The sequence below is a fragment of the Centropristis striata genome, chromosome 20 (assembly GCF_030273125.1).
Source record: "Centropristis striata isolate RG_2023a ecotype Rhode Island chromosome 20, C.striata_1.0, whole genome shotgun sequence".
Classification (NCBI taxonomy): domain Eukaryota; kingdom Metazoa; phylum Chordata; class Actinopteri; order Perciformes; family Serranidae; genus Centropristis; species Centropristis striata.
In genome coordinates, this window is record NC_081536.1 from 1,725,811 (window position 1) to 1,752,677 (window position 26,867).

The window sequence follows — 26,867 nt, forward strand, 5'->3', positions numbered from 1 at the left end:
TTGTGGGGTTTTTTTTAGTAATTTTGTGTATTTTTCTTGCAATTTTGTGTCTTTTTTTGGTCATTTTGCTACAGCGGCCCCCAGGTAATCTGCGTTTGAGACCCCTGATTTAGAGTCACCAATAAAACTTAAAACTGGAGAACACGCGGAGAACATGCAAATGCACACAGAAGAGCTGCAGGCCGGAGTTGAACCGGCAACCCGAGTGCTAACCAATCACCACTGTGTAGCCGTGTGCTGCTTCTAATGTCTATAAAATCATCTTTTTGAATAAAGGTGGAAAGATCTTTCTATGCAACATGGCCTTCAATTTCAGGAATGCTATTCAGCACGAAATGAAAACGAATGCTGTTCAAATATTCTCAGATTTCAGACAGAAACTGTTTCAATGTGTTTAGATCACAGATAATAAAAAGCTGCAATGATGTTGAAAACCAGTGTAGGTTTACTTTCGATGATGTCATTAAGTCACTCTGCATGCGGTTCTAAACTAAAGTACAATGGTGCAAAGAAACATGGTGATGTCAGAGAGATATTGAGAGAAATAGTCAGCATTATGGTTAATTAATCAATATAAACGTTTAGCTTAAGTTATACAGATTTTAGGAGTATGAAGCATTTAAAGGCACTCCAAGTTTTTAGATTATGTATGTATGTTTTCTGTTTTTAGCTGTTTTTTTTCCTTTTTTTTATCCTTTTCATAATTAGAATGTTATGCTTTTAACCTGTAGCACTTTGAGATTTCCTGTAAAGTAAAGTGCATTACAAATAAAATGTATTATTATTATTATTATTATTATTATTATTATAAGAAATGTCATCACACTAACTATAAGTAGCAATGTCGGCAGTGGGGAAATATTTCTATTGCAGATGAAACTATCAACAATTTTAAAAGAAAGCGTAAATACTATAAATAACTTGTAGAGTGTTAAGAATTTTTTTTTTAAATAATGTTTCAATATTTACAAATATTTTGATGTTTTGTGTTTATTGAGTAAAATGTTATTTTGAAAAAATTGTTAGATTTTTCTTTATTTTGTCTCGATTTCAATACTTAAGTACATAAGTAAGTAGCAATGTCGGCACTGGGGAAATATTTCTATTGCAAATGAAACTATAATTTTTTTTTTTTTTTTTAAAGAAAGCGGAAATAGTTTAAATACCTTGAGTGTTAAGAAATGTTTTTTTTTAAATAATGTTTCAATATTTACAAATATTTTTGATGTTTTGTGTTTATTAAGTAAAATTGTATTTTTTTTAAATGTTATATTTTTCTTTATTTTGTCTCGATTTCAATACTTAAGTACATAAGTAAGTAGCAATGTCGGCACTGGGGAAATATTTCTATTGCAAATGAAACTATCATTTTTTTTTTTTTAAAGACAGCGGAAATAGTTTAAATACCTTGTCGAGTGTTAAGAAATGTTTTTTTAAAAATAATGTTTCAATATTTGCAAATATTTTGATTTGTGTTTATTGAGTAAAGTTTTATTTTGAATTTTTAAAAATATTGTCTTTATTTTGTCATGATTTCCATACTTTTATCAATTTTTATGGTTTATTGACTTAATAAATCTTAGCTTAGGCTGTACAGATTTTATTGTAATGAGGAATTGAAGATGCCCCCAAAAAATGACGTCAAAGTTAGCAAAAATATCAATGCAAGCACTAGCAAAACCATTTCTAAGAGTCACTATAACCACATTCTTTTTTATAGTTTTGAATGTGAAAGGTGTGTTAGGCTTACTTTTGCTAAATCTGCTCAGAAATAAATAAAGAATTCGATCAATAAGCAGAATTAATAATGGCACCGGCATCAAACCATCCCAAGGGAACACATTTTTCTCAATATCAGTAAATAATGTCAAATTAAATGGTTCATAAATTGTATGAATGCAAAAAAAAAATTATCAATTTGTTTAATTTCTATCAGTTAATACTAAATTTATCATGCAAGTCATGATTCCCGACTCAAGAAACGACATACTAATATGTATTTAAAATGTAAGATTGAGTGATCTCTGCTTTAATCAAGTATTATTGATTTTTGAATGATTGATTTTCAATATCGCTGATTTTTTTCTGCTGTCTTCTGTTAATAACGTCTGACCTTTGACCCCCGAGGATAACCTCAGGGTCAGATACACTGTAAAAAAACAAACTGTTGTTTTTACGGTAAAAAACCAGCAGCTGTGGTTGCCAGAACTTTACCGTAATAAATACAGTGCAACTTTTTTTAATATTACGGTAAAAAGATATTGGCTAGGTTTAAGATTGCCATTTTATTCCATTTTTTACAGTATAAATAAAGAGTTTTTCCATCAAAAGAAACTCTGTTCTGCCATATAATTGACAAGAAAATACTTCATAAGATTTTACTATTAAATATGACAGTATATTTTTGTTACAGATATTGTGTTTAGAACATTTAACAGTTAGAAAAAGTATTTTTTACAAAAGAGAAATGCAAAAATTACAGTGATGGCTTACACATTAAAACTTTATCTCAGAATATCAGTTGCTTTCACTTAAATTTGCATCTAAAATCTCAGAAAATATTTTTATTTTTTACTCCTAAATGTACTGGTTTTAATCTTAAAGAATATCTGATTTATTTTTCTCAGAAATTTGAGTTTTTGTCTTTTGCCACTTTCATCTTTATTCATGATATTCAAGTTTGTTTATATATAACAGTATATTTTTGACACAAACACAGTGCCAGTGAATATTACAGTAGAGTAATGTATTTAAAAATAAAAAAAAAGAAGTAAAACATACTGTTTTGGCTGATATATAAACTACTGGTCAAAAGTTTTAGAACACCCCAATTTTTCCAGTTTTTTATTGAAATTCAAGCAGTTCAAGTCAAATGAACAGCTTGAAAGGGTCCAAAGGTAAGTGGTGAACTGCCAGAGGTAAATAAAAAAAGGTAAGCTTAACCAAAACTGAAAAATAATGTACATTTCAGAATTATACAAGTAGGCCTTTTTCAGGGAACAAGAAATGGGTTAACAACTTAACTCTATGGAGTCTTGGGCTATTTTGTCCATTTTTGAATTCTTTTCATGTCTTTGGAAGTCATTTTGTGTCATTTTGTGTCTTTTTTTGGTCATTTTGTGTCTTTTTTAAGTCATTTTGTGTCTTTTGGTGTCTTTTTTTGTCATTTTGTGTCTTTTTTTGTCATTTTGTGTCTTTTTTTAGTCCTTTAGTCCAACATAAAATGTGATTTTGAATCTTTTTTTTAACTTTCAAAACACTATCATGCTCAATAAAGAATTTTAAATGTTGCAAATGTGCATTAATTTCAGAGTACACTGAGACATTAAACTGCATCATTTTCAATTAAATTCTGGAAAAGTTGGTGTGTTCTAAAACTTTTGACCAGTAGTGTATAAATTTACAGTGTTTCATTCTTACTGAAACTGAATTAACTCATTTATCATTTTACAGTCTTTTACTGTCATGGTTTAGCAGTTTTTCACCTTAAAATCTACAGACATTTTTTACAGTGTGCTGCTCAACAAGCCAGCAGACACATCAATCACCTCCCAAGGAGACGCGCTGAGCAGGAGGACTGAATAAACGGACTTGTGAAACTTTCTAAAGGACGCCTCCTCACACCTCTGACATCTACTTCTCAGGATGAGCTATTGCAGACGCCATTGTGAATTCTGATAGCGTCCCCGCCCCGAGCCGAGGTCCTCGCAGTCTATTCAGCCTGCCTCCAGCTTCCTCCGGCTACATAAATAACATTTGGACAAACAGACAAAAAATGCTCTCAATAAAAAACATTTAGACGGTCTGCTGAGAATAAAGCTGCTGTCACATCCGCCACCATAACAATAAAAATAACCACTACTGGAGAGATATACACCAAGCTTTTAGCCAGCAGGGGTGTGCTTATTTCAAGAGCACTGTGTATATTTGACAATCTAAGAATTATTTTTCCATATTCTTGGATCTGAATTGTTTTCATTGCAAACCCACAAAAGAGGGGGTGGGCTCTGGGTAAAGGGGTTATATGCCACTATTCTACATTCTAACTAACCACCTTAACAGACACATTACTGACACTGACAAAAAGCAACATTTGCATTTTGAAACAACACATTTAATACTTGTAGTCTAGACGGATTTCAGAATAAAGGCCTCCTATAAGAAGTGAGGAGCATTTATGGGTACAAGTCAGGAACCGGCCTACCTTACATATCTCAAGGGTGCTGAGTCCAAAAAAAAAAAAAATGGTTCCCAAGCGAAATTTTGAGTTTTTGACCTTCTAATTTGTATCAAATGGCCACCAAATTGCCCATCTTGCTCAGTCATTGGACCATTTCCCCTTAGTTTTTTTTGTAAGTAGGCAAACAAAGATGTGTCAGAGCAAGGATATAGTGGAGGCTCAGTGCCTTTTTATGTATATATATATATGCAAAATACCAACTGGAACATTTAAAAGTGATATTGATTGAATATTTATGTCGGCTTTAAAAAAAAAAAAACACACAAATAATGCTTAATTTCACCTTAAAAGTTGGCCTAAAACAGTGATTTAAGTTGGCAAAACTTGGAAATATAAATGATTGACATTTAGGGCAATAATGTAAGTTAGCACAACAAAGGAAGCCAGTTGTCTGCTCAAAAACAAGTTGGTGAGTTGTTGTTACTTATATCTTTAAGTTGGGGTTCACAACAAGGGACAATAGTTCTGATAACTCTTATTTCTTTGTTGGGAAATGCAGGAAAGCGGTGAAATTCATTAGCGAAAGCTAGCAGCTAACTGATGCTAGCGGCTAACTGATGCTAGCACTAACTGATGCTAGCGGCTAACTGATGCTAGCGGCTAACTGAGGCTAGCGGCTAACTGATGCTAGCGGCTAACTGATGCTAGCGGCGCTGCTTGTTACAGCTACAAGAGTAGCCATTAGCGTATCAATGCTAACTCAAAATTGTGGTCGCAACATTAGCTGACATTTCATAGCAGCGTTACAATCGTGCCAATTCAGCACATTGCAGAAGTTAGCAGAAGTAAGGATTAAAAGTTATTACAATGTAAAAATTATAAGTTAGTACAATTTACAGTTGAGTTGACATAAATCTGAATTCAGAGTTGAGCAAACTCAAAAACAAAACTTAAAATATTTAGTTTAATTGTCCAACTTAAAATTTTATCGAAGTTTGTTGCCTTGGAATTTTTCAGTTCACCCAATTTTCCTTTTTTTGCAGTGTAGTTTTTTTACTTTAAAAACAACAGTTGTTTTTTACAGTGTAGGGTAATCGGTATGAAAAGTGAAAAATGCCCGGCTGATCCATTTCTCACAGATTCTTCACACACTGAGGGTTTGTGCGGTGGGAACCCATGATGAAGCAGCAAAAGCTCGACTCAGCGTCCTGACGGAGAACAGTGGCGGGCTTTGTTCCCGCTGCGCTCCCATGGGACCCAGTTTGGCTGCTGGTAATGGGCTGGAGTCCATATGGGCCGATCCAGGCCATCATCCAACATACAGGGACCGTCCATTAAGAGGACGCTTTCTCAGCTATAGAAGACAAATCACATTAAAAGCGTTGCCCGTAGGGGGATTAATAAAGTTGCTGATGTGCTTTTGAATTGAAGGCCGTGATGGAGGTTTAATAAGATAAATGGATGACCTAGATCCAGATTCCTGCTCTGCACCCTCTGACCTTTGATTAAAGGAGAGATCCACCATCTTTAATGCAAATGTCTAATCATTGTTGATGGTTAATGCAGTTAATTGGAGTAGTTAGAGATGGGCGTTTGGAAGAAACCTGCCAACTAGATCAGCTATAATGTTGACAATCAATTAATAGATTATTTGTATTGTTTTTATTAATACTCCAGTATGTAAAAAACTTGTATACATGGGCAAGATAAAATATATATGTATATATAGTATGATGCTAAAGCCTGTTTTAAGAACGGATGCTTTTTTTTGAGAGGACGAAAGCAGACTTCCTAGTGGCAAAGTGGCAAATCTGCGCGAAAAAAGTTGCAGATTTACGAGAAAAAAGTGGGAAAAGCAACTTTTTTCTTCCAGATTCACCACTTTAAATCTCATAAATCTGTGCATTTTTTTCTCGTAGATTTGCCACTTTAATCTCGCAAATGTTTTTCTCAAAATATTACCCCCCTCCCCCGGGTGCGTATGTTTTTTTTACACATTCTGGCAGTATGTAAAAATCCTCCAATATTCTCTAGGTTTGGTGGAATTTTTAATCGATCTGTGTATTTTGAAATTTTATGTATCAGTATCACTGAACTGAAACACTACCAGGCGTTCAGTTCTGCGGCCGTACGTGAATAAGCCGATGAGCGGAGAATGAGGTTGGATAAAGCTTCAATTTGGAAACTGAAAGTTGCAATAAAAACTATAAAACACACAGAAATATAACAGTATTCATTTGAGCAAGGTTATTAATTTGTGCAAAACTAGCTTACTGTATCAAACCTTGCTAGCATGAACTATGTTTCATTTTATCCAAAACGTATTTAAACATAAAACACATTTAAGTATGCAAGATTACTGTGAAAACTAATCTCATGCCTCTTCGGGCACACACATTGAAATACTTGCAAATTCCAAATTTCAACCCTAGAGAATACTGGAGGATATTACATACAGCCAGAATGTGTAAAAAAAACAAACATACAGACCCGGGGGAGGGGGGTCATATTTTGAGAAAAGTTTACAAGATTAAAGTGGCAAATCTACGAGAAAAAAAATACACAGATTTATGAGATTTAAAGTTGTGAATCTGGGAGAAAAAAGTTGTTATTTTTCCCCACTTTTTTCTCGTAAATCTGCAACTTTTTTCGTGCAGATTTGCCACTTAAAATCTCTTAAATCTGCAACTTTTTTCCTTGTAGATTTGCCACTTTCTCGAAATATTCGCCCATTAAAGGGTTAACGACCATTAATTGATCATTGATTAATAATTCCCATCCATCTATAGTGACAGAGAAAAAAAAGTTTGCAGCTGCAAAATCTGTTCCTGCATCCAGCGCGGAAAAAATGCTATTGCAGCTTTGGGAGCTGAAAAATACAAGAGCAAAAGGATGTTATAGACCAGGATACATTTTAAAGTGTTTTTGCTGACTCAGATATTCAACCATATTTATATGGTCAATGAAATGCAACAGAGAAAGGCACAGACTGTGGCCAGCAGAGACACTATTTATTTTATTTTTTTTAATATATATACACAACAGATATTCCTCAGCTATGCATAAACTTGTGAATAAAAAGCATAACAGTTGTTCTCCTCACTTGGACAGAGGTGTGATAGAAAAGTCCTTCATAACTCCAAAGACAAACTGGAATTTTTGTAATTTGTTTCATTTTATTTCTCTAATTTAATGGTTTGCCTCCAAAATAATGGGCAACCAGCATAATAGAGAGAGGAATAAGAGGAAAAACTAAGCCAGCAGTATTGGTATTAGTTGGAACAGTTGACAGACCAAAATTATTCTATGAGTTTTATTTGTTTCTGTCGAGTATTTTACGCTGAGTTAACAGGATAATTAGGCTAGTCTTTGGTACTGCACAATGTTGTTTTAGTACGTTCAGCTTGAAACTACATTTTATAACTTCACTGTCATTAAATGCATCAATGCAGGTGTTAATATTGACATTTCTCAGCATGCCAATTAGCTCTTTCTGGGTCAATATAACATGCACTGCAGAATTTTAACCATCAACACTGATTGGTCGTCCACATAAAAGATGGAAAATTTTCCTTTTAAAGGGTTGGTTAACCAGCACACCAGAAAAACACATTATCTCTGACCCTCAGTGATATCTAACTGTGGAGAATGATATCTAGCCATGAAATTCCTTTCACCTCCGTGTATTAGTGTGGATGCAGAGGCACGTCTCAAAGCCAGAACAGATTAAAACTAAATGATCTGCACGGCTGGATACCACCAGGAGTAAATAAGAAAATATGTTGTGCAATTTGGGCAAACGAACCCTTTAATGAACAGAATTTCATTTCCATTCCATACAAAGAAAAACTTGCTCTGACATCAGCTTTGTTTCCATTCCTTCCCTCCTACACTGCAAAAAAAGAAAAGTTAGGTGAACTCAAAATTCCAAGGCAACAAACTTCGATGGAATTTTAAGTTGGACAATTAAACTAAATATTTTAAGTTTTGTTTTTGAGTTTGCTCAACTCTGAATTCAGAGTTTTGTCAACTCAACTGTAAGTTGTACGAACTTATAATTTTACATTGTAATAACTTTTAATCCTTACTTCTGCTAACTTCTGCAATGTGGCACGATTGTAACGCCGCTATGAAATGTCAGCTAATGTTGCGACCACAATTTTGAGTTAGCATTGATATGCTAATGGCTACTCTTGTAGCTGTAGCAGGCAGCGCCGCTAGCATCAGTTAGCCGCTAGCATCAGTTAGCCACTAGCTTCAGTTAGCCGCTAGCATCAGTTAGCCTGTAGCATCAGTTAGCCGCTAGCTTCAGTTAGCCGCTAGCATCAGTTAGCCGCTAGCATCAGTTGGCCACTAGCTTCAGTTAGCCGCTAGCTTCAGTTAGTCGCTCGCATCAGTTAGTCGCTAGCATCAGTTAGTCACTAGCATCAGTTAGTCGCTAGCATCAGTTAGCCGCTAGCATCAGTTAGTTGCTCGCATCAGTTAGTCGCTAGCATCAGTTAGTCACTAATATCAGTTAGTCGCTAGCATCAGTTAGCCGCTAGCATCAGTTAGTTGCTCGCATCAGTTAGTCGCTAGCATCAGTTAGCCGCTAGCTTCAAGTTAGTGGCTAGCTTAAGTTAGCCACTAGCTTCAGTTAGCCGCTAGCTTCAGTCAGCCACTAGCTTCAGTTAGCCGCTAGCATCAGTTAGCCGCTAGACTCAGTTGGCTGCTAGCGTCAGTTGGCCGCTAGCGTCAGTTAGTCGCTAGCATCAGTTAGTCGCTAGCATCAGTTAGTCACTAGCATCAGTTAGCCGCTAGCATCAGTTAGTTGCTCACATCAGTTAGCCGCTAGCATCAGTTAGCTGCTAGAATCAGTTAGTCGCTAGCATCAGTTAGCCGCTACCATCAGTTAGCCGCTAGTATCAGTTAGCCGCTAGCATCAGTTAGCCGCTAGCATCAGTTAGCCGCTAGCTTTCGCTAATGACTGAATTTCCCAACAAAGAAATAAAAGTTATCAGAACTATTGTCCCTTGTTGTGAACCCCAACTTAAAGATATAAGTAACAACAACTCACCAACTTGTTTTTGAGCAGACAACTGGCTTCCTTTGTTGTGCTAACTTACATTATTGCCCTAAATGTCAATCGTTTATATTTCCAAGTTTTACCAACTTAAATCACTGTTTTAGGCAACCTGGTCTCACAGAAATCCGTGAAATAGCCACGGATTTCGCTTAACTCAAAATCCGTGGAATAGCCACGGAATCGCTCAAATTTCCGTGAAACTGACACGGATTTCGCTACAATGCAAGTTAATGACAGTCATATCCCGTGGCTATTGGTTTGTTCCAAGTCACGTGACTTTCAAGGTCCCGGCGGTCAGAACAAAAAACATGGCGGACAGTTCTCTCATTTTTAGGGAAAAATCAATATTTTGACTTAGCTTCTGCATAAAAATGGATTTTGATCACATTTCTAGCGAGAAATATATGTTTTATTTTCTAAATATTCACTCAGTGAATGTACATAATCACTTTGTGGTGAAGATCTCGCCAGAAAAATATGACTGTCATTAACTTGCATTGTAGCGAAATCCATGTCAGTTTCACGGAAATTTGAGCGATTCCGTGGCTATTCCACGGATTTCTGTGAGACCATGTTGGTTTAGGACCATAAAATACAAGTTGGCTTTTTTGCCGTGTAAAAGCTCCACAGCTGCAGCACGAGTGGTGCAAACAAACAGCCATGCGTTATTAAGCTTGTCAATCAGCTGCCAGTTCACCACAACAACCCCTTCAGATCCGGCCAGTCAGTCAGTCGGCCGGGCCAGACGAGGGAACAGCTGGCCGCCACTTTCAACTCACCGAGGCTACCTGGCTTGGCATCAACTGCTGGGGACGGACGCACCAGTGCCAGGAGCTGCATGTGGCGGGACGGATGGACAGACTGTACCCAGAGAGAGAGGTGAAGGAAAAAAACACAGCGCTCCGAGAGGTCAGCTTAGACAAACCTTTGGCTGAGTGTCCTTAAAAGCCAATCGTCTCTCTGGAGCTGCAGGGACCAGGGCTGAACGGTTTAATGGCGCTAATAAGGCCCGCGGAGACAGGTGACATCATTCTATAGGTCGACACCCAAAAAGGAGCAGAATTACTCCATTGACTGGATTTAACTGTCAAGGAGACGTGGGCCAAGTGTATTCAAAGCTGAGGTGTGTGTGTGTGATTGACTGAAAGGGTTATTAAGCCATCTTTAAACCAGCATCAGTTCTTCTACACTGCAAAAAAAAAAAAAAACTTGTGTTTTTTGGGCTAAAACAGTGATTTAAGTTGGTAAAACTTGGAAATATAAATTATTGACATTTAGGGTAATAATGTAAGTTAGCACAACAAAGGAAGCCAGTTGTCTGCTCAAAAACAAGTTGGTGAGTTGTTGTTACTTATATCTTTAAGTTGGGGTTCACAACAAGGGACAATAGTTCTGATAACTCTTATTTCAACGTTAGGAAATGCGGGAAAGCGGTGGAATTCAGTTATTAGTGAAAGCTAGCGGCTAACTGATGCTAGCGGCTAACTGATGCTAGCGGCTAACTGACGCTAGCGGCTAACTGATGCTACCGGCTAACTGACGCTAGCGGCTAACTGATGCTAGCGGCTAACTGATGCTAGCAGCACTGCTTGTTACAGCTACAAGAGTAGCCATTAGCGTATCAATGCTAACTCAAAATTGTGGTCGCAACATTAGCTGACATTTCATAGCAGCGTTACAATCGTGCCACTTCAGCACATTGCAGAAGTTAGCAGAAGTAAGGATTAAAAGTTATTATAATGTAAAATTATAAGTTAGTACAACTTACAGTTGAGTTGACAAAAATCTGAATTCAGAGTTGAGCAAACTCAAAATCAAAACTTAAAATATTTAGTTTAATTGTCCAACTTAAAATTTTATCGAAGTTTGTTGCCTTGAAATTTTGAGTTCACCCAACTTTTCTTTTTTTGCAGTGTAGGGGTTTTTTCACCCCTGCCTAACACTATAGCACAGTACCGTTTGTATATATCTCAATAGGGCTGGGCGATATGGACCAAAAGTCTTATCCCGATGTATTTAGGCTGAATATTGATATACGATATATATCCCGATATTTTTATCGCATAGTGAGAGCAAATGTTCAGCCAAAGTCAAAGCCAATTATGACATGTCACAAGTAGTTTTATTGAAACAGTTTATTTAAGTGAACATAAGTACTGTATAGCTGGAGTTTTTTTTTTTTTTTTTAATAAAATCAAAGCTCCATAAAGTGCACATTTAAATGAAAAAAATACCTTAAACAAAAAAAGCCTACGAAATAAAATACGCCAATCTTTTCCTGAAATAAATATATTTATATGAGAAAAGAATAACGAACATTACAAAATAACTATTATATGACAAACCCTAGTAAGGGCAGCATTTATATATAAAGACAGAAAAAATATATGCAATATGGTCTAATTCCATATCACATTTAAAAATATCTCAATATATTTTTATATTCATGTATCGCCCAGCCCTATTTCTCAATATAGCATGTTTTCTGGCCTATTTGTCTAAACTACATGATAAATGTTTTACTGTAATTTCTACAAACATTTTTTACAGTGTACAGGTCGATAGGTTGATAGGTCAACACCCAAAAAGGAGCAGAATTACTCCATTGACATTAATGAATTTAACTGTCAGAAGACGTGGGCCCAGCGAGTGAATTCAAAGTGTGCGTGAATACATCTGAGGGTGATTGACTGAGACGGTTATTAAGCCGTCTTCTCTGTGTGATTTCAGCCCCTCTGTGATTTCCTCATCATCAGCCAATGTCAGTGTCACCATCAGGTAGGAAGGCAGCGATCACTGAGCTGGACGGAGGGGAAGCCAATCAATAGTTGGCTTCGGGGGGAGGAGGGGCCATCATGGAGCTCATCATCAGGCTGCAGGCGTACGGCCCTCGGGGACGCTGTATATGATGTAGACTCATCAACATGGACGCGGCGTCCTCGCTCCATCTGTCAAAGCTGCACTGCATTACGCCTTTATGTGATGCGACATATATTATCCCTTTTAAAGGCTTTTATTGTGGCAATTGAGGTTAAACATGAGGGCCGGAGGGTGAAAACTAGGGGTGTGCATTGGCACGGACCTCACAATTCGATTACGATTCACCAGGTAACGATTCGATTCAATTCGATTCTACGATGCATCACAATTATACTTCACGGTTTTTCTTTTTCTTTGCAGTAAATTATATTTAAAACGATATGTTCTTCAAGTGATGCATTCGTGTGGGAGAAAAGAAAAGAAGTGCTTGGACAGGACTTCCTGCTGGAAGGCACAAAGCTACACTGTAAAAAAAAAAAAATGTCTGTAGATTTTACAGTGATCGTAAAATGATAAATTAGTTAATTCAGTTTTAGTAACAATGAAACACTGTAAATGTATATATATCAGCCAAAACAGTATTTTTTACAGGTTTTTTTTTTTTTTTTAAATACATTACTCCAATGTTAAATACACTGTAATATGTATTAAATATATATATATATATATATATATATATATATATATATATATATATAAGCGTCACTGTAATTTTTGCATTTCTCTTTTGTAAAAAAATACTTTTTCTCAATGTTAAATATACGAAACACCATATCTCTAACATAAATATACTGTAATATTTAATGGTAAAATCTTTAATTTATGTGGCATTTATAAAGTATTTTCTTGTCAATTATATGGCAGAACAGCGTTTCTTTTGATGGAAAAACTTATTCATACAGTAAAAAATGGAATAAAATGGAGATCTTAAACGTGAAATCAACAGTGCAAATATCTTTTTACCGTAATATTAAAAAAAGTTGCACCGTATTTATTCCGGTAAAGTTCTGCCAACCACAGCTGCCGTTTTTTTACCGTAAAAACAACAGGGTTTTTTCACAGTGTAGCAGCAACCACTGGGCTTCAATGAGGCAAGAGTCTGTATTATTTCTAATAGCCAGCAGGGGGCGACTACACTGGTTGCAAAAAGAAGTCCATTTGTGTACAAGTCAATAGGAGAATTACTCTACTTCTCCTGTGATTTATTACCTCAGTAAACATTCTAATAATGAGTTACGGGTCTCAATCGCTTATTTAAAGTCTTCTGTAATACAGCATGATGTTCATTTAGTAAATTATGATCCCATTTAGAGTAAAATACAGAACACAACAAGGGACATTTTTCGTCAGTCATGAGGCAATACAAGCAGTCAGATAGGCCTAATAACAATAGATTTTATTGGCTATCATCACTCTCCTGTATCTTTGACATAAATGTCATTAAATACCTTTCAGATTAATACCTTAACATTCTCATTCACCAAGAAACATTAATGCACAATATATTAAATATATTAGAAAGGACCTTTTTGGAAAATGACAAATGAACCTGTTTTGAAAAGACGGCAAATGCATGTAAAATGATAAATGAGTTAATTCAGTTTCAGTAACAATGAAACACCGTAAATGTATATATCAGCCAAAACAGTATGTTTTACTTCTTTTTTTTTTTTTTAAATACATTACTCTACTGTAATATTCACTGGCACTGTGTTTATGTCAAAAATATACTGTTATATATAAACAAACTTGAATATCATGAATAAAGATGAAAGTGGCAAAAGACAAAAACAAAAATTTCTGAGAAAAATAAATCAGATATTCTTTAAGATTAAAACCAGTACATTTACGAGTAAAAAATAAAAATATTTTCTGAGATTTTAGATGCAAATTTAAGTGAAAGCAACTGATATTCTGATAAAGTTTTAATGTGTAAGCCATCACTGTAATTTTTGCATTTATCTTTTGTAAAAAATACTTTTTCTAACTGTTAAATGTTCTAAACACAATATCTCTAACAAAAATATACTGTCATATTTAATAGTAAAATCTTATGAAGTATTTTCTTGTCAATTATATGGCAGAACAGTTTCTTTTGATGGAAAAACTCTTTATTTATACTGTAAAAAATGGAATAAAATGGCAATCTTAAACCTAGCCAATATCTTTTTACCGTAATATTAAAAAAAGTTGCACTGTATTTATTACGGTAAAGTTCTGGCAACCACAGCTGCTGGTTTTTTACCGTAAAAACAACAGTTTGTTTTTTTAAAGTGTAGCCACATGGCTCGTTTGAATATTCAAACGAGCCATGTGGGCATCAAGGCCAGAGTGTGGGGCAACTACGGCCTTCGTGAAATTCCTACCCTGGCCCCCACAACTTTCCACTGGAGGACAGGAAATAAACATAATCGATTATGGCACTTTGCCGCATCGATTATTGTTGACACCACTAGTGAAAACCATTGTCAAATATTGTGCAGGGTAAAAAAAACAGACAAGGATCTCCTAATTTCCCCACAATGTCGACGCTTTTTATCTTTTTCCCTGCTATAATACTCTCTCCACTAGAGGTGTCGCCAACGGCAGTTATTGTCTGCCTAAGAACCGACCGCTCACGGCCAAAACAGCTTCTCCTACCAAGGTGTCAAACTATGGAACACTCTTCCACCAGTGATCAGGGCCTGCTCTTCTACCAAACAGTTCTCCACGGAGACCAAACACCATCTGCTGATGCAGAGAGCTTGCTTGCACCAGCACGATTTCTCCTGACACCAGCCTCCAACCTAACCTGCCTCAGCCGCTTCTCTACGAAAAATGGGACAATTACACAAAAACATTTTAAAACAACGTTGTTTTTATAATATCAAAAAGCAAAATCTGCTATTTTATAACATAACAATTTTAAACAACTTTATTATATCAAAAAGCATTTTGAAGTTAGCAAAATCTCTTACCAGTGGCCAGTTGCACCGGCGCTACCATAACGGTAAGGTCGGCGCAACCTACCATCGCTAAATTTGCTATTTTATAGTCATTAACAATTATACAAAAACAGTTACACAAGTGGCCAGTTGCACCGGTGCTACCATCAAGGTAAGGTCGGCGCAACCAACTACTGAACGCTGCTTTATAATATCAAGAAAGCATTTTAAATTTAGCAAAAATTTGCTATTTTAATAATATAACAAGACATTTTAATCTTACAAAAACATCTTGCCTACCCAGATCTCTTCACGGACAGCTGGGTGAAATATAGCAATTCTGCTAAGCCTGTTTGTACAACCATCTTCTCATGTCTCATGTTTCATGTTGCAATGTTTAATGGCTCTGTACTGTCTGTCCTAAATAAAATTCATTCATTTATTCATATAGCGATACAGCTCCGGTGATGACAGCTATTAGGACTCTGGGGAGGACAAAACTGTAAATCGGTGATTTAAGTACTCACAGTTTTTCCAAGGCAGCCAAACCGTAGAAGGAGCCATTCCTCAGCAGGGAGATCTTGTTGTTGCTCAGGTTTCTGTAAGATATAGAAGAGAGAGAGAAGATGAGGTGAGCAAACAGAACGAGTAATTTAATTAAGACCCAATTAACCCCATTATTTTTAGGGTAATGTGCCATTGTGACATCATGGTATTTCTCCATTAATTTGGCATGAAAATGTTATATTTTTTACAGCAAAACTGTGTGTTTTCTACAGTTCATAACAATAAAAATTTTGTGCTAATCGTTGTTTTACGGTAATTAACCCATAAGAACCCACGGTGACACCCGTGTAACAAACACTTTAAATCTTCTTGAACAGGGGTCTCTAAATCAAATTATCTGGGGGCCGCTGGAGGCAGTATCAAAATGACCAAAGTGACTAAAAAAAAAAAAAGACACAAAATGACAGAAAAAACTAAATTACTTAAAGACACACAATTACTAAAAAAAGACACAAAATTACTGAAAAAAAAACACTAAATTACTTTAAAAAAATACAAAAAAGACACAAAATCACAAAAAAAGACGACAAATGAGAAGTGTATAATAATATTATATTAATAATAATAATAATAATATAATATTTCTACAGTTCATAACAATAAAAATTTTGTGCTAATCTTTGTTTTACGGTCATTAAAAGTGTCCACTATGGTGATATACATTTTTTTATTTTACGCCCTATTTCTGACGCAATTTGAAAGTGTTTTACTGTAATTTCGACAAACATTTTTAGCAAGGAGATCTTGTTGTTGCTCAGGTTTCTGTAAGATATACACTACTGGTCAAAAGTTTTAGAACACACCAACTTTTCCAGAATTTAATTGAAAATGATGCAGTTTAATGTCTCAGTGTACTCTGAAATTAATGCACATTTGCAACATTTAAAATTCTTTATTGAGCATGATAGTGTTTTGAAAGTTAAAAAAAAGATTCAAAATCACATTTTATGTTGGACTAAAGGACTAAAAAAAGACACAAAATGACCAAAAAAAGACACAAAATGACAAAAAAGACACCAAAAGACACAAAATGACTAAAAAAAGACACAAAATGACCAAAAAAAGACACAAAATGACAAAAAAAGACACCAAAAGACACAAAATGACTAAAAAAAGACACAAAACGACCAAAAAATGACACAAAATTACTTACAAAGACATGAAAATAATTCAAAAATGGACAAAATAGCCCAAGACTCCATAGAGTTAAGTTGTTTACCCATTTCTTGTTCCCTGAAAAAGGCCTACCGTACTTGTATAATTCTGAAATGTAAATTATTTTTCAGTTTTGGTTAAGCTTACCTTTTTTTATTTACCTCTGGCAGTTCACCACCTGCTTGAATTTCAATAAAAAAACTGGAAAATTGGGGTGTTCTAAAACTTTTGACCGGTGTATAAGAGAGAGAGAAGATGAGGTGAGCAAACAGAACGAGTGAAGTGAAAACATAAAGCTGCAGGAAAAATATATTCAAAGCGGCTGATATATTGTTTATCCTCTGACTGTCAATGTGTTGGCAAAAGATAAGGATTTATGTGTGATGAGATTGCGGCTGTAAATTACTCATCCCGGCCACGTCTCTGTCTTGTTTATGGCCGTTTGTGGTTAAGATGGGTAATGATCCAACCCCATCCTCCACTCCTCCACCTCAAAATATCAGCCTAATAGAAAAGCTTTAAGAAACGCCGCTTCAGCACAATTCAATCATCCATTGCTCACATTACAACAGCAAACAAATCAATGAAACACACCGCGGGGAGCTTTAAGTGATGGATAAATATTCAGAGGAGATGCAGGGCCTCCATTTTGATTATTTCACTGACAGTTGTCACGGTTTTTCTTTTTCTTTGCAGTAAATTATATTTAAAACGATATGTTCTATCTATAAGTGATGCATTTGTCTTGGAGAAAAGAAAATAAGTGCCTGGACAGGACTTCCTGCTGAGGGTGTTGCTGGAAGGCACAAAGCTACACTGTAAAAAAAAAAATGTCAGCATGTCATGTATATATATCAGCCAAAACAGTATTTTTTACAGTTTTTTTTTTGAAAAACACATTACTCCAATGTTAAATACACTATAATATGTATTAAATATATATATATATATATATATATATATATATATATATATATATAATAAAATTGTGTCACTACGTCAAAAATGACCCATATCCATTTTTTAGCTAAGTAGCTTGCTAAGCTAACTACTTAGCTAACTTCTTGGCTAAGTAGTGAGCTTAGCAAGCTACGTAGCCAAGTAGTTAGCTATGTAATAATACAAAAACGTTTTTTCTTCATAAAGTATGAGAAGCAAAATGGAAATAATGACCTGTTGTTATCAAAAACAAAGAATTTTTAAAGGATACTTGGAATAATCAATCATAACATAAGTTAATATCAAAAGAGCAAGTGCTAGCAAGTGCTAGCACTTGTGTTAGCAGAAGAATTATCGTTATTCCGGCTCTCAATCCGTTCTGCGCATGTACTGGTTGAGAAAAAAACAATATGATGACAGTTTTGAATCAAGATGGGGAAGGCCAAAACTCCACAAAACCAATGGGTGACGTCCCAATGACGACATCCACTATTATACATCTACTTTTTTTTAGCAATGAGATTGACAACATGTTAGCTTAAGGAAGTGTACCAACCCTAAAAAACCCACACTACAGTACACACACTACAGTCTGTTGTTATGATCCCACAGTGACTTGTTAGACCACATCGGTCTGTGTTAGCTGCTGCTCTGGTTCACTCGTCCACCTGCTAATAACGTCCACTGTTTGTCCAAACACAGAGATACACCAGGAGATAACAGGTGGTGAAGTTCTCCACACGAGGATTCAGAAATGTTTGTGTGTTTCCAGGCGATGGAAGCACGGCCTCGGTGTGTTTGTTTGTCATTTCTAACAGTTCAACATGCCTTACATAAGGAATACTGTGAAAAAAAATACAGCTACATCCAGCTACGTCTGCTGGACATGTAAAGTTAACTAAAGTCCTTGAAAAATGTGTCAGTGACCAACTGAAAGACTTTTTAGACGTGAATAATATTTTATCCCAACACCAGTCAGGTTTTAGAAAATGACACAGCACAATTACTGCAACATTAAAAGTTGTTAATGATATAATTGAATCATTGGATTGTATAAAGTATTGTGCTGCTGTTTTTATTGATCTTTCCAAGGCATTTGATACTGTAGACCATGCCACCTTGGTAGATAGGCTACTCAAAATTGGTTTATCTAGGCAGGCTGTACACTGGTTTTCTAATTATTTGTCAGTAAGAACGCAATGTGTCCAGTTTGCTGGGTCCTCGTCCTCCTCCCTCCCTGTGTCAAAGGGCGTGCCCCAGGGTTCCATATTAGGGCCATTGTTGTTCTCTATTTATGTAAACAATCTTTGTGACACAATAACCAATGCTGCCTGTCATTTTTATGCAGATGACACTATTATTTATTGTTCATCCCCGTCAGTGGCAGACACTTTTCATTTCCTGCAGTCTGCTTTGGACGTTCTGCAGTCACAGCTGACAAAATTGAAATTAGTTTTAAATACAGATAAAACTAAATTCATGCTTTTTTCAAATGGAAAACCTCTACCAAAAGTTTTGCCAAAGCTTATAACTAGTCATGGGACCGAAATTGAAAGGGTCAATTCGTACAAATACCTGGGTTTCATTATTGATGAAAAATTGTCTTTTAAATTTCATATTGAAAAACTGGTCTCCAAATTAAAAATTAAATTAGGTTTCTTTTTTAGAAATAAATCATGCTTCTCATTGCAGGCCAGGAAACGTTTGTTCACTGCGACCTTTTTGCCGTTGTTAGATTACGGTGACCTGCTGTACATAAACGCCCCTGACCAGTACCTCAAGAAATTGGATACCGTCTACCACTGTGCTCTGCGATTTTGAACTGGCTGTGGAAATCGTGTCCATCATTGTACCCTGTATGCCACTGCAAAATATCCATCACTATCTGTACGCAGACTCTCACACTGGTTGTTTTTTGTTTACAAGTGTCTTATTGGGCTGGTCCCTTCATATCTATGTGTTTACATGTCCACAAACAAATGTAGCTATGGTTTGCGTTCTAGGGATGTGTTACAGATGTTGGTACCCAGAGCTAGAACTGAGTTAGGGAAAAAGGCCTTTAAATATGCTGCCTTCTGCCTGGAACATTATGCAAAAGCAGCTGAAGCTGTCTGAGCTGGTCACCTTGGGAGAATTCAAAGGAATCCTGAAGGACAGAGAAGATAGTTCTCTTGGTCAATGCAATTGTTTGTAAAGCTATTATCTGATAACGACCGGGTTTATTCATTCATCTGTCACCAGTTTATTTATTTCCTTTTTAACTGTACTCATTTCAATCTTCATATAGTCTTGTCCCTGATCTTGTATGTACTTTAATTGATGTTGAATGTGGTGTATGAGAATTGTGGTTGATTGTTCTTATTTTATCATGGTGCTGCCTTCTTGGCCAGGTCATTCTTGAAAAAGAGATTTTAATCTCAATGAATTTTTACCTGGTTAAATAAAGGATATTGATTGATTGATTGAAATAAATACAATGTCATTTATCACAGCTATTCTCAACCTTGGGGTCGGGACCCCAACTGGGGTCACGAGATGATTTCTGGGGGCGCCAACTCATTTGGGAAGTTAGCTCTGTCTCCACTGTGTTAAAGTGTTCATGTGTTTTATTATTTTTGGTAATTTCATGTCTTTCTTTGGTCATTTTGTGTGGTTTTTGTGTCTTTTTTTTGGTCATTTTGTGTCTTTTTTTTGTCATTTTGTGTCTTTTTTTTGGTCATTTTGTGTGTTTTTTGATCATTTTGTGGTCAATTTGTGTGTTTTTTGGTCATTTTGTTTCCTTTTTTGGTCATTTTGTGTCTTTTTTGATCATGTTGTGGTCAATTTGTGTCTTTTTTGGTAATTTTGTTTCCTTTTTTGGTCATTTTGTGTCTTTAAGTATTTTTGTGTCTTTTTTGGTAATTTTGTTTCTTTTTTTGTTATTTTGTGTCTTTTTTGGTGATTTTGTGTCTTTCTGGTGATTTTGTTTCTTTTTCTGGTCATTTTGTGTCTTTTTTTTTATCATTTTGTGGTCAATTTGTGTCTTTTTTGGTCATTTTGTTTCTTTTTTGGGAAAATCTGAACTGTGTGAGATTCTGTTCAGTGAGCGGGGGTCGCGGACAACATGCATGTTAAATTGGGGGTCGCGACTCAAAAAGGTTGAGAACTACTGATTTAGCAAACGCTTTTATCCAAAGCGACGTACAAATGAGAAAATAGTTTTGCCAACACATTTGCCGCCTAATAATTGGAAGGTGATAATATGTCAGTGAGCTGGTTGCGCTGCCCCCAAGTGGACAAAAAAGTTAATACAGGTATAATTTTGATTGCTGCTAATTAAACAGTCATTTATATTTGTACGTTTCTACTGTGACAGTAGTTAAAGAGGTAGTTGTTAGAGGTGGGTAAAAAATTGACATAGCATAGTATTGTGATATTTTGTGGCCGCCAAGTGTCCATATTTAGCGTTTATTTAGCATCAGTATTTTTAACATTTTCCCGGGGCCGAATCAGGCTCACTTTCAGGAATATACTGGGTATATTGGTATCAGAGGTGTGAAACTAGAAGATCTAAGGAATCTTGTGGCTGTGACTGGAATTTTGTGGACACAAAATGCAGTTAAACAGTTAAATGTCAATATATATTGTATCGCAATACTCTCCATATCGCAAAATGCTTAAAATCTCAATTATATTGCGTATCATGGGGCCTCTGCTGATTCACACCTCTATTAGTTGTAGTTGTAGTAGTAGTGTTAGTAGTAATATTACACATTTTTGTGTTTCATGAAATCGAGGAGAAACACTGAAGCATCGAGCAAATATTAAACTGCCAAAAACCACAACTATCGATCTTATTTTTATTGTTAAAAAGTACAATTTGGCAAAACCTTCTGAAATCTTGCTCCTCTCTCACAGAATTCATACAAAGCTGTAAGCTACAGTTGAACACGGTGAGTGGCTAACGATTTATAAAGCGCTTACTCTACAGCTCACATTCACATCATTTTAAATACACCTTGGATGGCATTTCTAGATTTTATATCTGCTAAAATATTGATTGCTGCAGCCAGCTCCTGAATCATCCACTGCAGGGCCGCTGGGTCTCTGTGACGCTGTGGATTTGTGCATGTGATCTGCTTCCTTCTTTGCATGTGTGATGTCACATATCTCCTGTCAGCATATGACCACACACACACACACACACACACACACACTCTTGCACAAGGTCAGATCCCTGTGTGCCCCTCCCCCCACCAACACCTTCCCATCTTCTTTTAACAAGGCAGTGGGAGTGATTGGTCAGGAGAGAGAGAGAGGGGTAATTGGGATGTGTCACCGCTCTCCTCTACTCGTTACGGCTGCTGGGAACGTATACACTCAATTTTAACCCCAGGATTAAGCACAGGGGTCCCACAATGCATTGTGCTGAACGCGCAAATTGCTGGCCAAACTGCTGGGGGAGCAGAGCGGAAGTGTGTGCACAGAAAATGTCACGGTGAAGACTCACACGCTGCACAAAAAACTGATGGAAAAAACTAAACTGAGGAGAATAAATAGGTTTTTAAAACATTATTAAAAACCTATTTATTCTCCTTGGTGTTCAGTCCCACACTGTAAAAAATGTTTGTTGAAATTACAGTAAAAAACTGTCAAATTGCATCAGAAATAGGTCGTAAAATTAAACATTGTACATCACCGTAGTAGATACTTATAATTACTGTAAATCAAAGAATAGTATAAAACTTTAAATTCTACCGCCATAAACTGTAGAAAACACAGTTTTGCTGTAAAAATATAAATTTTTCATGTAAAGTTAATGGAGAAATACCATGATGACACAATTATCCTGAAAGTAATGGGATTATCCTGTGCAAATTACAGTTTTTGCTGATATTTACATTTACATACACTCACTGTATTTTTAACGGTGATGTTCTGGCAACCACAGCTGCCGGTATTTTACCGTAAATTAAACTTTTTTTTTTTTTTACAGTGCAGCTTGGCAAGAATCCTTGGCTTTCTTTTAACTTTTTTACCCTTTTATTTGTATTTTTTTTTTATCTCTAACTCTGTTTTGGATTGAGTTTTTATTACTATTTTATTTTATTGTTTTACTGTGTCTTTAGTATTTTATTCTTTTTATTGTTTTGATTTATACCCAGTTGTGTATGATTTATTCTATTTTAATAACTGTACAGCACTTTGGTCAACTGAGGTTGTTTTTAAATGTGTTCTATAAATAAACTTTGACTTGACTAAACATCTGGTCAATTTTGTCACAAGAATGCATTTAAATGTGTATTTTTCTGCACAACAGACAAGAAAAATACACTTGTGCCAGTATGTTTTGTGTCTTTCTCCAACATGCTTGTTTATGTATATTCTTTGGGGAAAGTACCATCTCTCCCCAGGGAGATAACAGTTGTCTTGGCACAAGAAGCAGGATTTGAAATAGGAAGTCCCCTCTCAGCTAAAAAGACCAGGATGGACACAAACTTGTGTCAGCAAATTCATGTCAACATCCACGTTTGTATTTACATTTGAGTCAGCCCCAAAACCAAACTTCTGAGAATATCACATCTGAAACACTTCAGAATTAAACATATTTACAAAGAAGTAGAGCACAAATCAGTCATACTACAAAAGATGGTGGCGAACAAGTGCAGCAAAAAAAACATCAGGATCTATACAACACACACCCAATACACAGGAGGTGGATATAATAATAGTAGAATAGTATTAATAGAGATAATTGGCTAACAGTTTACAGTGATCACTGGCAGATTATAAAGCAATGGCCCCTGGACACAGACCTGCAATAAGCCTTTATAGATGCCTGGTTTTTATTCTTTGTTGTAGTTTTGTGTCTCTTTGTAGTTGTTTCGTATACTGTTGTGGTTCTGTCTCTTTGTCCTCATTTTTTAGTCTCTTTGTCCTCATTTTAACTCTTTATCCTCATTTTTTAGTCTCTTTGTCCTCATTTTGTGTCTCTTTGTCCTCATTTTGTGTCTCTTTGTCCTCATTTTGTCTCTTTGTCCTCATTCTAACTCTTTATCCTCATTTTGTGTCTCTTTGTCTTCATTTTTTAGTCTCTTTGTCCTCATTTTGTGTCTCTTTGTCCTCATTTTTTAGTCTCTTTGTCCTCATTTTAACTCTTTATCCTCATTTTGTAGTCTCTTTGTCCTCATTTTTTAGTCTCTTTGTCCTCATTCTGTGTCTCTTTGTCCTCATTCTGTGTCTTTGTCCTCATTCTGTGTCTTTGTCCTCATTTTAACTCTTTATCCTCATTTTGTGTCTCTTTGTCCTCATTTTTTAGTCTCTTTGTCCTCATTTTGTAGTCTCTTTGTCCTCATTTTAACTCTTTATCCTCATTTTTTAGTCTCTTTGTCCTCATTTTGTGTCTCTTTCTCCTCATTTTAACTCTTTTTCCTCATTTTGTGTCTCTTTGTCCACACTCTGTGTCTTTGTCCTCTTATTGAGTCTCTTTGTCCTTATTTTGTGTCTCTTTGTCCTCATTTTAACTCTTTATCCTCATTTTTTGTCTCTTTGTCCACATTTAAAGTCTCTTTGTCCTCTTATTGAGTCTCTTTGTCCTTATTTTGTGTCTCTTTGTCCTCATTTTAACTCTTTATCCTCATTTTTGTCTCTCTGTCCACATTTAAAGTCTCTTTGTCCTCATATTGAGTCTCTTAGTAGTCATTTTAAATAGTCATTTTGCATCTCTATAAAGTAGTTTTATGTTTCTTTGTGTTTATTTCGGGTGTCTTCTTGGTTTATGTGTCTTGAGTGATATGTTTTAGGTGAAGGCCAGTGGGGATAACCCCTCCATGACTTTGATAACAACTCATAATTTGCATAAAGTTTTAACTAAAGCAGCCGATGCTATTATTGTTAAAATTGCTAGAATATTAGCTTGACCGAGTGTAAGCTAATGCTAATACTCTGTAAGTTAGTTAAAAACAGTCTGTGGATGACTTCTTAATGTTTTCAGCAGATTCATTTTAAGAGAAGCCTGTAAAGGATTTATTAAATAAGCACACGTTTGCTACCAACTGGATACAATGCTAAAAGACGGAGGCTAAAGCCAGGCAAAAACGTTAGCATGCTAACCAGTTGATGACCAAAACTGAAGCCATGAATTAAGTAGTGACATGTATTGGGTGGGAGGCCATAGTATTAAATTGCAGTATTGTGAATAAGTATATAGTTTTGTGATTTATTCCACCACTGCTCTCAATGTGGCTGAGGCTGAGCATGCAGCTAGCAGCTAACAGTGCTAACGCCACCGTGAATGGTCCTAAAAACTTCAACGGGAAGGCAATACCCGAACATTCAACCTCATAATATAGTGAGCGGTCACGTCTTTGTAAATAATGCTTACTACTGTACTCTAGCTTTGAGAAATTCAGATCTTGACAGGTCTGTTGTGGCTAGCTACAGCTGCTATTGGACAATCAGTTATTGTGGAGTGGATGAGCCGGCAGCTAGCAGCTAACAGTGCTAACGCCAACGCGAATGGTCCTAAAAACATCAATAATGGAGACAGTTTGGGTTAGGAAGGCATTACCCAAATATGCAACTCCCATATAATAGTCACATCTTTGAAAATAATGCTTACTACTGCACTCTAGCTTTGAGAAATTCAAATCTTGACAGGTCTGTTGTGGCTAGCTAGCTGCAGCTGCTATGGGACAATCACTTTTTGTGGAGTGCGGGTTTACAAACAGACATATCGGAGCTTGTAAAATTCAGTGTACAAAAACAAACTACCTCTCTTTTTCCACCAGTCAATCAGAATACCTAAGCTGTGTGGGAATGGACCACAAGATTTACAGGCAGCCATTTAGGGAGTAAGCAACAATTCATATGGATTTTTATTGTTGTTGATCCAGACATCAATAACCTACTGGGGTTCTGTCAGTTTGGATTCATCTTGACACAAAGCTCTCTGAGAGCAGAAAATTGCAGCAGATATGAGCCAGCATGGCGTCAACTGGACATGGTGAGAAACTATTTGGAAGACAGAACGGGTCAATTTCACAACATTTCACACACAGATTTATTGAAAAATAACCAAAGCCTTCATAATAGTCTCTGTGTCAGAGGCGCAGCTGAGTTTATTGTTTTATTTCCAGGGTCCTACTCAGTTACAGTATCACACAACTGCAGCAGAGCTTATTTAACCCATAAGAACCAATGGTGACACCCATGTAACAAACACTTTAAATCTTCTATAATCTCCCATATTCAGCTTTACGCTTCACATTAACTCATTAAGTCCCTAAGCAATGTATACTCAACACCCTGGTTGGTGGTCATGTGACTTTGACTTCTCCAAAATGTGGCTGTGACTGGAAACAGAAATGTGAAAATTTTCAAAAAGCTTATTTTTTGTGACTAGGCTAACTACTGGAAATGGACTTTTCCATCATATTCTAATGTATTGAGATGCACCTGTATTTAACCCTTTATCAGGCAAAGAACTATATTTGGTTACTTCAGGTAATATTTCGAGAAAAAAGTTGCAAATTTACTAGATTAAAGTGGCAAATCTACAAGAAAAAAAGTCGCAGGTTTAAGAGATTTAATGTGGCAAATCTACGTGAAAAAAGTCGCAGATTTACGAGAAAAAAGTGGGAAAAAAACAACTTTTTCTCCCAGATTCACCACTTTAACCCTTGATAGGACACTCATTGAAATACTTGCAAATTCCAAATTTCAACCCTAGAGAATATTGGAGGGTATTACATACTGCCAGAATGTGTAAAAGAAACATACGAAAATAATATTTTGAGAAAAAAGTTTACGAGATTAAAGTGGCAAATCTACGAGAAAAAAAGCTTTAACCCATTTAACAATTCTAATCCGTTAATAGGGTGACCTGTATTGCATTTAACTTGTTCTGACCAGATTTCTTGAACAAATTAAAGTTAAAATTTTGATATATGTTGTGGAGATGCAAACAAAAAGGCAAATGTGTGTCTCTGTAAGCAGAAAATGTGTCTAGTTTTTTTCTATTTTAAAATAGGAAATATCATAAACATAAATACCTATACACCCATTGTAACGTATATATGTCACATCACAGATCTTTGACATTTTAGCTTAGACGGATTTCAGAATAAAGGCCTCCTATAAGAAGTGAGGAGCATTTATGGGTACAAGTCAGGAACCGGCCTACCTTACATATCTCAAGGGTGCTGAGTCCTAAAAAAATGGTTCCCAAGCGAAATTT

The 26,867-nt window shown here is 35.9% G+C and overlaps 1 protein-coding gene across 1 annotated transcript in view; it reads right to left on the reverse strand.

The window, feature by feature from the left end:
- LOC131993242 (adhesion G protein-coupled receptor A3) overlaps positions 1-26,867 on the reverse strand; it is a 436,008-nt gene that overhangs the window by 384,858 nt on the left and 24,283 nt on the right. Inside the window, exon 2 of the mRNA XM_059359047.1 lies at positions 15,517-15,588. Coding sequence (XP_059215030.1) covers positions 15,517-15,588 — 72 coding nt within the window. The remainder of the gene's footprint in view (positions 1-15,516; positions 15,589-26,867) is intronic.